The sequence below is a fragment of the Eptatretus burgeri genome, chromosome 8, assembly GCF_056783735.1.
Source record: "Eptatretus burgeri isolate ZD-2024b chromosome 8, Ebu_testis_v1, whole genome shotgun sequence".
In the NCBI taxonomy this organism is placed as follows: Eukaryota; Metazoa; Chordata; class Myxini; order Myxiniformes; family Myxinidae; genus Eptatretus; species Eptatretus burgeri.
The window spans coordinates 4,266,813-4,279,312 of NC_140968.1; the positions used below are offsets into that span (position 1 = coordinate 4,266,813).

The 12,500-nt window shown below is 45.0% G+C and overlaps 1 protein-coding gene across 7 annotated transcripts in view; it reads right to left on the bottom strand.

Moving 5' to 3' along the window:
- LOC147020961 (histone-lysine N-methyltransferase ASH1L-like) overlaps positions 1–12,500 on the bottom strand; it is a 134,880-nt gene that overhangs the window by 59,464 nt on the left and 62,916 nt on the right. For all 7 annotated transcript variants that reach the window (XM_085890689.1, XM_085890691.1, XM_085890688.1 and 4 more), the window contains 4 exons: positions 9,692–12,500; positions 8,871–9,113; positions 8,452–8,743; positions 631–798 (listed from right to left, as the gene is read on the bottom strand). The exon at positions 9,692–12,500 is cut by the window's right edge and continues 228 nt beyond it. In XM_085890689.1, coding sequence (XP_085746815.1) covers positions 631–798; positions 8,452–8,743; positions 8,871–9,113; positions 9,692–12,500 — 3,512 coding nt within the window. The remainder of the gene's footprint in view (positions 1–630; positions 799–8,451; positions 8,744–8,870; positions 9,114–9,691) is intronic.

Genomic DNA, 12,500 nt, shown 5'->3' on the forward strand with positions numbered 1-12,500 from the left:
AACAAGAGTCGACGGATGTTAATGTTGTCTACATTTTGGTTCGACGGTGTTTGCAGCATGTTCCGTGTTCGTCTCAGAATTCCTCACCTGTACTTTATGAACATAATAGGTCGGGTTTACAATAACCTGTACTCGATTGCCAGTGATTTACTGTGCTGAACAAATTGCAGTATGTTCTATCCTTCATACTAAGGGGGGCATCTATCTACGATGTATGCATTTTTAGAGGTTGGACAGGGTGGGAATTGGGGTAGCCTGGAGATTGAGGAAATCTCAGTAAAACAGATTTTCGATACGACTAGTTAAGGGAACGTCTATTTGTTATATAACAAGACCACTCACTATAACTAGCTTTCTTAGAGAAGGATCTTGAGAAAGATACTCCAGGTACCATAACCAATGCAAGCAGCCATCCAAAAGCCAATGAGAGTAAGATAAGGGATGTGAAAAGATGCTTACTAATCTGAAGTGGGAAGGATAGTGAAGAGTAATAGCAATGTCGTGAAAGGATGCAAATCCTATTTGAGCATGCGTGATAGAAATCTGCCACATTACTACTGAAAATAACCAACAGCCATTTAGAAATGCAAGTACTGCACATAAAATGGTGAAAATATCAATTCATCTTACGTGATGTCTTTGTAGGTGTCAGAGAAGAGACCAGCAGTGTAGTACTTCTTTTTTGGTGGACGGTGTGCTTTCTTCTTTCCAACTGGGGCAAGCCCCGAGGTTTCAAGGGCCATTTCCATGTCAACAGAGCCAGGTGCACCCCCGCTGCCATCAAAACGCTGCCCAGAGCTGCGATGGATCAAAGTGCCGTCACTGTCTCAAGTGCTGTAAAATTATCACCTTGCTTCATTGTGCCGCCACGGACATATTTTAAACTTACAGGGAAAAATAAAAAAGGGATGCCTACTGAAGAGCTTGCGATAACAATAAACTAGAGAGAAGTTGATGGTGCGCCAAGCTGTTAGTGGCAGCTTTCTGTCTCAAGGCAGCTTAAGAGGCAAACAAAGACAAATTATCTGTCTTTTCAAGTGGCAGAAAATGCTACAAATACAACCAACAAGAAGAAGCAATGTCACATCAGGAAAGCCAGGAGAAAAAAATAAAATAAAATAAAAAGGGGGAGGGGGGGGAACCCTCAAATTTCATCACAGATCCACCAAACAATTTCAAAGCATAACAAGACAGAGTATTTAACAATTGCTGGGGTATGCATATTACAGCAGATCTGATAATGAACTATCTTCGTTAAATTATTGTACATGTCAATGCGGAGTCACACAATGACTGACACAAAGACCGATTGCAATAACCTCGCCCATCCATTCCGGAAAGTGCAGGGACAAAAATCCAACAAAATAGAAAAAAAAGCATTTGCACTTGAATAAGAACGGTAAAGTCTGTTTAATCGTGTACTATGTGAAACAAGTGAAGAGAATAAGCCCTTTTGGCCACTTCTCTGTTAATGTGCACATAAAACAAGGAGAAAATACATAAAATGTCATCGCCCCCATGGTTTTAGTAATTTTGTTGTGCGGAGTTAAAGGGCGAGCTCATATTTACAAGATTTATGTGAATGTGCAACTGATTTCAGTGGTCATGTGAGATTTGTGACATTTTCCAGGTTTGATCAAAATCGGACCACGCATGTCCGAGAAATGGTTGGGGACACTTTTAAGTTACAAAATGGCCACCAGTCGGCCATTTTGGATCTTATTTCGAAAAACAATGAAGCGCATATACAAGCCATCATTCATTATCTGTGTGCCAAGTTTGAACAAGAGTGGTAAATGCATGTCCGAGAAATGTTTGAGGATGTGTTCAACAACAGGTTAAAAAATTTTTTTTAACAACTAAAATGGCCACCAGCCTACCAGTCAACCATCTTTGATCAGATCGCAAAAATAAAGTGAGGTGCACGTGTATGCCATTATGTACTGTGGTTGTACCAAGTTTGAACAAAATCTGGCCATGCAAGTTCAGGAAATTGTTGGCGACATGTTTAAGTAACAAAATGGCTGCCAGTCTGCCATCTTGGATCTGATCTCGAAAAAACAATGATGTGCAAATGCAAGGTATCATTTATCATCTGTGTGCCAAGTTTGAACAACATCGGTAAATGCATGTCCGAGAAATGGTTGAAGACGTGTTCAACATCGGGGGGGGGGGGTTGACAACTAAAATGGCCACCAGTCGGCCATCTTTGATCACATCCAGAAACAAAATGATGTGCACGTTTACCATCTTGTGTTGTCTTTGCGCCAAATACGAATAAAATCGGTCCATACATGTCCGAGATATGGTTGTGGACACACGCAAACACACGCACGAAAATCAACACCAAATCCAGAAGCCCCGTTTCGGATCAAGTCCAACGGGGGCTAATAAAGCAAAATTTACAGTCACCTTGTGAATAGATCCGAAAGTATACAAGCACTGTACCGTAACTGTTTGTTAGAAGGTTCTACAATTAAAGGCAACAAACAAAATATAGGGAAGTAAGGGAATGAGTAGTCAATCCTTGAACTGCAAAACATCCCATTAATGAGTTTGGTCGATTGTCAGTGATGCTTAAGACCAGCACTGACCACTCACAACTCAACTAAGGAAGTTGTGAATTTTAGCAAAAAAAAACTACAATCAAGCATCATTCAAACAATCGATTCATTGTGCAGAGAGGGCACCAATGCCAAATACATGAATGCATGGTGGCTGTATGTACAACAAGGGTGCCACTCATTATTTGACAGTAGCCAAATGTGTCACTGTGTTCCAAGAGTGGTCCACGAGTCTTTTGAAGTTGACGCCACCCCGGTTCAGGCTACCCTCAAATGCCAATCCTGAAAACAAATCCCCACGTTGAAGTGAAACAACAGTAGATTATGGCAGTAGTTGGTACGTCTCATGGAAGCACTGCCTACCATTTCATTATAATTTGAGTATATCCAATGTCTCTGCAAGAAACTCTCAGAACGCAAGATTATCAAGAAAGAACTCATTAAATTGTGTGCTTTATACAACATGTAATGCCAAATCAGCAATTATGAACTCGTCTGGTAGCTTGTAATGAAACGTGCATTGACCACTGGGATCCCTTGAGCAAAAAAAACAAAAAAAACAACAACACCAAAGGATACCAAGGCCCTGATGAAGTTCAGCACTTAACTCTAGGCTGGCAAAATGAAGGTGTCAGTTTTTTGGGATGCCAGAAACATACGCTGATCAATTTCAAGCTCCATAGCACAACAATCATGACTAGCTAATTAAGCAATCTGATGTGGAAATTGTGAGGTCACCAAGAAGCAGCAAAAATGAATGTTGAACAAGGAAACAAGGTCCACGGTGTGTACTCTTCTGTAAACTGTCGAGCGTATATTCTCAGTCTGGATATAACGCACCGCCCTGGTGTTTCTTTTTTCGTGCAAGCGTTGCATCATGGAGTGCACTCTCCTTAGGAGTGTATACTAAGCGGGCTGTCACATTTATCTGTCTGGGAGGAAAAACACAGGGGAAACTTCCCGGGTTAGATTGTGGAAGTTTGCGTCGGGGTGGTGCTGGGGTATCGTCCACCAGACGGCAGTCTCCTCAAGTTAACCGGAGGTGGTCCATTCGGTTGGGTGCCTGGATTGTCCTATCCCTACGAGCAGATGATCACACGTCTCTGCTATCAACTGAGCTCCAGTGCTTGAAAATCGGTATGGCAGCACTCTCTGAGGTTCGGAGACCAGATAGTGATGAGATCATGGTGGGTGGTTATACTACCACTGGTCTGGTCGCTCTGATGGTGACCATGCCCAATAAACTGATTCCCATGATAATTGAGGGAACACCAGTCAAAAAGCGTATTATGACAATGAGGATTCCTCACTCTTTAGGTGTCATTTCCCTGGTTTCTGTATATGCCCCGACTGAGGCGAGTGATCTCACCGTGAAGGACGCATTCTATGCCATGCTCGAGTCCATGATTGATCAGTGCCCCAGATGAGATACTCTTCTGTTTTGGGGATTTCACTCTATCAACTGGCACTGCTCGGGATGGCTATGAGACATGTGTTGGTCCCCCCAGGTCTGGAACTGTGAACCAGAATAGCACTAAGTTCCTTGACTTTGCAAGAAGTCATGGACTTGAGTGCCCACAGCCTCATCTCTAGACTTGGCATTCCAATGCTGGTGGTGTGGCAAATATTGACCATGTGCTCGTCGATGGTCACTGGAGGATGGTTCAGAACTGCAGGGTCTACCGGAGTTCTCAGTTCCTCAATACTGACCAAAGGCTTGTTATAGCATCTGAAGTTTCAGCTTAAATCCAGGAAAATGATGCCATCCAAACCCAGGCTGAATGTTGACAAGCTCAAGGATAAGAGGGTAGCCCAGGAGCTTGCAAATAGGCTGAGTGGGGATTTTGGAGGGGGGGGGGGAGTCTTGGTGTTGTGGGGAATCCTGAAGAGTTGTGGAGTGCCTTCAAGACGACCATCCTTGATGTTGCCAGCAGATGTCCTGGAACCGAAAATCAGGTGAAGAGGAACTTTGTCTCCAAAGGGACACTGGATACCATTGACCAGAGTCAGAGGACCAGGCTTAATGGCAGAGCTGAGCTGTTTAGGGAGTTGAGGTGTAAAACTGTACGTGCACTGAGGGCGGACAAGGAGGTCTATGTGCGAGGAATCTGTGAAGGGGTAGAGCATCACCTGTGGACGAGCGATTCTTGTCCTGCTTACAGAGGAATTTATGCATTGCGTTCCTCCAAGCCCGTCCCTTGGTGTACTGCAGTTAGAGCAGAGGGTGGTGGGCTCTTGACAGAGGAGTCTGAAGTGAAGAGCCACAGGGCCAGTTACTTTGAGTGGCTGTACTAGGCTGACCCACCAGCTGTTGAGTTGGATGTCAGGGTGTAACTATTCCTATTGCTGACCCTCCAATCAACTGTGAACCGCCTTCGTTTGTGGAAACACTGTGAACCAGCTGAAAGGGGGTAAAGTTCCTGGGATCTGTGGCATCCACACTGAACTTCTCAAAGCCAGGGGGAAATGCTGTACTCATATCATTGCATACAGTTCTGTGCTCTGTTTGGAGCACAGGCATCATCCCAACTGACTGGAAAAGGGGCCTTGTTGTCTCTCTCCGAAAAGGGAAGGCTGATTGCCAGGACTGCAGCAACTACCAAGGGGTGATGATGCTCTCGGTTCCGGGCAAGGTCTTTGCTCGAATAATTCTTGATAGGGTTCGCTACCATCTGCTTGGCACCAGTGCCCAGAGCAGTCGGGCTTTATCCAAAGAGGTCAACAATTGACCGAATCCTTGTTCTTCGGTCCTCACTGAACGCAGACGAGAGTTTCGGCAGGTGCTGCTTGCAGCCGATGTTGATCTCCGCAAAGCATCCGATTTAGTGAATTGGGATGCCCTCTGCAGGATTCTGGGTCGTTGTGGGGTGCCTGCCACCAAAGTTGATCAATCTGATTTCTGAACTATGCTCTGGTACAGAGAGTGCTGTGAGGTGTGGTGATGCTTTGGTGAAAAACTTCTTTGAAAATATCAGCTTCATATTTGGTTGTGGCCCAATTAATATTATTGATTGATTTAACATGGCAAAATAAAGGCTTCCACAGCCATATCATATATTTTTGCCTAAACCGAGAAAGACAATGAATGATTGAAAAACTCATTAGAAACACGATTATTACATTTATTTTATGAGTATATATCTGTGTTCAGTATTCATACCCATGTGTGAATATTAACTGACTTGATTGAAGCTTATGGGGATACAAACATGAGCCCATGGACATGCATACAAAGGTCGATGGGGACATAATTGATACAGCTTTGCATCTCATTGCTACTTAAAACTAGAGGGGGAGCACTCGGGAGAGTGCAAAACCTCCGCCGCCAATACTGCTGGGTCACTCAAGTGAACCTTATATCTTATTCATTAAATATGATGTCAACAGTGCTGACAGAGTTATAGTTCTTTTCTCCAACATTTTTTTAAGGGGGGGGGGGGGTTGGAAATCACTTAAAACATGTAAAAATGGAAAAAAGATAATCGAAATTTTGTTGAAAAAAAAGTTGCAAATTTTTTTTTCTCGAACATTTTTTTTGGAGTGGGTTGGAAATCACTTAAACATGTACAAATGCAAAAAAAAAATTTTCTCTAACAATATTTTTGGGGAGGGGGGGTTGGAAATCACTTAAAACATGTAGAAATGCAAAAAAAAAAATTCTCTAACAAATTTTTTTTGGGGGGGGTAACAATTTTTTTGGGGGGGGTTGGAAATCACTTAAAACATGTAGAAATGCAAAAAAAAAAATTCTCTAACAATTTTTTTTTTGGGGGGGGGGGGAACGAAGTCCAAAATTTAATGGCATGATCCTTGGACCATACCTAACCCCCCCACCAAGTTTCGTCGAAATCCGTCGAGGAGTTTTTCTGTAATACTGTTGACAAACAAACAAACAAACAAACAAACAAACAGAAAGGGGTGAAAACAGTAACCTCCATCCATCTTCGAAGATGGCGGAGGTTAACAACATACTTATGCTTTTAAATGCTTGTAAAGGTATAACGTCTATTGCAAAGCATTGCGATAAACTAAAGTTGGTTTGTCACCATATATGTCGTTGTTCACCAAGAAGGATCATGGTAAAAGATCATCTGACCCAGAGTTGAGGCAAATGAAGGTGTTTTGTATGAAAAACGAAACATGTCTATCACGTCCTTGAAAAGAGGAAGCCGCCCACGTATACTGCCCGAAAGCCATTTTGTTCTGTGAATCAAACTGCTCGCTTGTAATGAGTGGGAGATCAATTCCCATGCTCGCACAGGTGTTCCATGCTCACACACAAATCATAGATGGTGTTCTGCTAATTTAGAGACTGAGGAATATTGAGTGATATGTAGTTTTGCTGAGATAAAATGTACTACCCAATCCCCTACTTTGCTTGTATCTATGCGAATAATTTTGCTATTAAAAGCTAGGTTTATGAACAGAACTCAAGAGAGGGAGGTATACGGGGGACTCATCTTTGTGTTTCTTTGTACATTTTCCTCTTCCCGTGTACACAAATAAATGATTCAACTCTCATTGGGACTGGAGTTACTGGAGTGAGGTTCGATTCCACTGGAGGTTCGAGTAATTCCACAATACCATCTGACATATTTCCAGTTGTTACTGGAAGTTCGTCAAGGGTGTATATTGGCCCCCACACTCTTCAACGCTTGCGTGGACTGAATTCTCGGGAAGATGTCAGAAAGATCAAGCTGCGGGTGCATCGCTTGGGAGTGTCAATATCTCTGACCTCAATTTCGCAGATGATGTAGTCATCATTGCAGACTCTGTAAATCCTTGTCGGGGCCCTCAAGGTGCTGAATGAGGAATCGGAGCCACTGGGCCAACAGGTTTCCTGGATCAAAACAATGATCCAGACTTTCAATGACATCTTGGATGCTGCCATCTTGTCTGTACTTGTTTGTGGTGAGGATGTTGAGGTCACGGAGACATTCACTTACCTTCGCAGTGATATTCATGTCTCCGCATGTTGTGAGCCAGACGTCAATAGATGTCTGGGTCAGGCCAGGGGAGTCGTGGATTCACTGTATCATGGGGCTTGGCACTGTCGGTACCTCTGCAGGGGGACGAAAGTCCAAGTCTTCAAGTCTTTGGTCCTTCCAGTCTTGCTCTGCAGATGCGAGACTTGGACTCTGACCAAGGATTGGAGACGGAGACTTAACTCCTTCATTAGCAGATCTCTTCAGAGAATCCTTTGCTATCGCTGGTCAGACTTTGTATCCAAGGAGTGGTTGCTGAGAGAGACTCAAATGAGATTTATTACCTGCATAGTCCGTGAGCATCAACTTTGGCTGTATGGACATGTGGCTCCATTTCCTGATGCTGATCCTGCTCACCAGATTCTCTCAGTGTGGGAGCCTCATGAGTAGAGAAGGCCAAAGGGATGACCACGTGCCTCGTGGATGCAGCAGGTTGATCGACATCCCAAGGAGATGGGGATAGGCCTGGGGAATGGCCAGACGGTGGCCCCTGGAGTACCGACAGAAAGCGGACGCAGCAATGTGTTGCTCCGGCGCATGCTCCCACACCTAACCTAACCATCTCCCAGCCAAGTCTGTCGACATCAAAGATCCTGTGATACATTTTGAAGAATAGTGTGCCAGTAATATTTTAAAATGTTCTTCTCGGTGTGGTTGAGGACTGCTGTAGCAGCACCGAGCAATGGAGTAGTAACCTATCCAGGGATAAATTCCCATATCAACTAAATAAACTGAAAGTTTATAAAGGATACCCCATTGACCCCAGAGGAGTATGGGAATAACCACATTGTTTCCTCATAGCATTTTAAAGCATGTCCTATATGTACAAGCTCTTCAATAAATCTCACATCCTAAAAAACAAAATCGAAGAACCTTTAAAGAAAATAAAATAGAACACTCACCTGGTCTCGCTCTGCGAGATGATCTGTTCACAAAGCGTTACAGTATCCAATGTATCCTTCCCTTCGTCACCACTACTTGCGTCTATGGGACAAAGTCTTTTGAGCGTACGCCGGGCAACACCCTCTGCTTCTTCTTCTTTTCTCCCAGCTTCCCTCGCTGCTCCCAACACCACAGACTCGATGGCAGCACACACTGGGTCTGAAATAACCCGCTGGTTTGGCTTGGTCAGCAAATCGGTTCTGCTCTCCCGCTCAACAGACTTATGGTCGGGACCCATCTTTGCATCGGAGGCTGAGGACATCACACACAATTGATCAATCTTTCCATACGGTATGAATTTTTATAGACCATGAAGAGTGCATAACATTATTGTAACAATAGCTCAACAGAAATTGTAAGAAAAACTCTGCAAACGTACCATTGCAACTGTCACCATTCTGCTGCTTATATGCTGCCAATGGAGCTCGCCGCGGCCTCGTGTGCAATGTCCGCAAACGCCGTTGCCGTCTCTTCGCTCGTAAGATCCGAGCAAGGCTGTCTGCAAGGCCGCGCTTACCCAACGGTGACCTCTCGTTGGTTAATAGTCGTTTTGGCTGCTGCTGCTGCTGTCCTGCCTCATAATTATCGATCTCATTTTTATTTGCTGAGTTCCCTTCATTCCCTGTAACAAGGAAACACATAATTCCTGGCAAGCATTGGTGGATACAATACACGAATGCAGATTTAATGGTCTTTGTACACTTGGAGAGGTGGTTTCACTCACTTGCTCATGCAAAATATCTGATTGTAGTAAAGTAACTACAGTAGTTAGTAAGCCTGTTCAAAGTGACTGCTTCACTACTTACTGTATGAATCAAATCATATTTTTGGCCAAAATAAAAAAGACAGCAATAATAATAATTATTATTATGATGGGGTAGGGAAGGATAATCATGCAAAGTGCAAGACCTCAATGTCATCCGATATTTTTTCAACAAAAAATCTTTCTCACATTGATTTATCTGTTGTGTTAAGGGCATTGTTTAAACAAAATAAGACGCAGGAAGGATGTATAATGAACAAGAGGTTTTTACCTTTTTATTTTTGGAAGGGATTTTTTGTTGTTGTTGTTGACTCTAAATGAGACTCGCTGCAATTGTGATACTTAATCACTCACAAAATTTCCAAACAATTATCTGGCAGTGGGGAGAATTAAACTCCAAATACTGTCCTTTTCACAATAATTGCCACTTAACCTACCGGTATCAGCTGTGGCCAGCTCCATCACCCGGGCAGCTCGTGTTACATGCTTGCTATCGCAGGCTCCGTTGTCGCTTTCCTTTTTTCCGCCCTCACTGTGGCGTCGGTCCCTGGTGCGAGAGGACATGCGTCCACCATTGCTGTCAGAGCCACAACTGGGAGAACCAATTCGAGATCGTGCACGTGGGCTGGAAGAGCAATCATGTCGCTGCCGGTGCCGACGTTTGTGCTTGCGCTTAACGGCATCATGCCCAGGCATTGGTGCTTTGCCATGGAAGGCGAGTGGCGAATCAACCATAAGCAGAGAGGTACCCACGGGGAAGCCAAATGCGCCGAGGCGAGCGGAGAGTGCAGGATGAGCTGGTGGAGGGATAGGTGGTGGAGGGTATATTGTAGGAGGATACTGACCATAGTAGCCAAGTCCCATGGTGCCTGCCGTGGTGAGGCTGGGTGAGATATATGGTACACCGTAAGAACTGTAGTAGCGTGGTGCATGTGGAACAAAACCGACGCCGGGTATGAAAGGCAATGTCGTACTCTTGGATGGTCGGTCACGACGTTTGCCTGGGAAAGACTGGCTGCCTGATGTATGCTGGGAAAAAAGCGATGGATCCAGCGTAGATGCAAAGGCAGCAGGAAGAGGAAAGAACGGTCCAAAGCCGAGGCGGAACATAGACGGCAGTGCATCCCGCATGGAAAAGGGCTGCCGTGAGCGGTGAGTGATGCGAAGGTCCGCTAGCCCATTGGTCACGTCTTCAAGTCGCGTGATAAACCCAGGATCAGAACGTGCTGCTCCTCCATGCCGTTGCAACAATTTCTTCAGTTTGCGTTTGCGCCGTTGTTTTTTAAGCTTCTCATAAAGAAACGCATCCCCAAGACCGTGGATTCTTCTCTTGCCGCGGTGTACCTTCTCTGGAGTACGGGTACTGGATAGGAGTGGCAAAAACGGTGGTGGCGAAGTTGTTTCGCTCGCAATATTCTCAAAGCACGGTCGACGGCGTCGAAAACCGTTAGGTGGCTTTTCACCACGATCTGACGTGCTGTTGTTGTCTGTCCCAATGCCACTATCACTCGGAATAGTCTCGTCACTGTGTGCCTCACTTGCTGGTGAGGGAGTCGCCTCCTTTAGCAGTGGGGGTACATCTGAAACGGCCTGAGTTCCTGGCGAGGCTGGTCTCACAGCTGACTTGCGAGCAGCTTTAGTGGGTACAAAAGTAGATGTACGTGATGCTGAAGATGGTGGTGGGGGCTCAGCAAAGCTTGCTTCGCTGCTTAAAGGGCTCTGGTTGCCATTCGATGAAGAACGACCAGTACAGGGCTTGCTATTGGTAGCTGCTGGTTCAAAGTCAGCAAAAGCACTTCGCATTAAAAGTTGAGCTTCTGCCTTAGGTTTTCGGCCTCGCTTTTTGCCCACATAGATTGTGCCACGCTTACTAACATTGATCTGTTGTCTCGCTTTCAACCCAAGTGCAACTGACAGCTTTGCAGCCGGGAGACCAAAACGAGCTTCACCGCGTGTACTCCCTGACAGCAATATCTGCTTCAGTATCTTCTTTCGCTTTAGCATTTTCATCTTATTCAGGCTCTTGATAAACTTCTTGTCTAAAAGCTTGGGAAAAACGTTGGGTCGGCCAACACCGAGTTCTGTGACAGCACCCTTTAAAAAGGAATCTGCTTGTTTGTTTCGCTTTACATTGTCAGCAAATGTAGCATGCGTCGGATCTTCTGGAGAACATTGTCCTTGATCATTTGACACGTCATGATCTCGATAAATGGTCCTCAAATCAATATCCCTCTCACAAACCTTTCGTGGTCTTCCCCTTTTCCGTTTAAGGGCAGGGAATGCGTTTGGCCTCATTGCAGACCATTTGACAGCCTTAGCAGCAGTTGCGGTGATTTGTAGTCGTTTCTGACTCACATCATGATTTCTTACTCTGCCAGACTCAGCTGTACGCTTGGTGCAGGCAGCTGCTGCTGAGCCCACTGGTGAAGTCTGTTGGAAAGTCGAGGGTCGTGCGAGTCCCGTGTTGGGCAATGCCCGATGACTCATGTCTTTCAACTTCAGTGATACAGCACTTCCAGGCCCCTGTGAAAACCCATGCATCGGACGTCCAAACTTGTTCAGACGTTTTAAGTGCCCAGCTCCTTTGTTTGCACGACTTTGATAAACCATCCAGGAATCAGCAGTTAATGCAATTTCTCCAAATGCTTTTTCCTTGCTGTGTTGCCCTGTGGGTTCAGCATGCAATGTCGGCATGCATGTAGGACGGCTTCTTGATGTCACATAACTGCGTTTGGGGGCAAATTTTGCTTTCATTACAGCAAACTTGTCTTTCTCTGATGTGCGCGACCTCCCTTCACCATCATCACTGTCACTGTGTCCAGGTAGATCTGCATCACTGTCAAATCCTTCTTTTAGAAGCCGTGGAGGGCCGGGGCTACTTTCACGAGAATCCTGAGCACAGTTTGCCTCCAGTATCGGATGCAATGGTGGTAGGTCTGAGCCACCGTTCTCAAGGTGCTTTGGAGAAGCCGTGGTGGCAACCAGTGGCCTGTCTGCAATTTTATCTAGAGTTGCCTCCCATCCACACCCTTCTTTCCGAATTGCATGAGGCTCAGGAGATGCTCGGCTTTGTCCATCAAGGTCAATAATTTGGCAAGGATGAATGTCAATTACTGACTCACTACCAAATGAATCTCCAAAACGATCATCATACTCATATCTGCTGAGAGAAAGTTTCCTTTTTCCAGTTTTCCCTCCATGCATTGTGACACCATTCTCAATTCTGCTTACATTACTCCTTGAGAT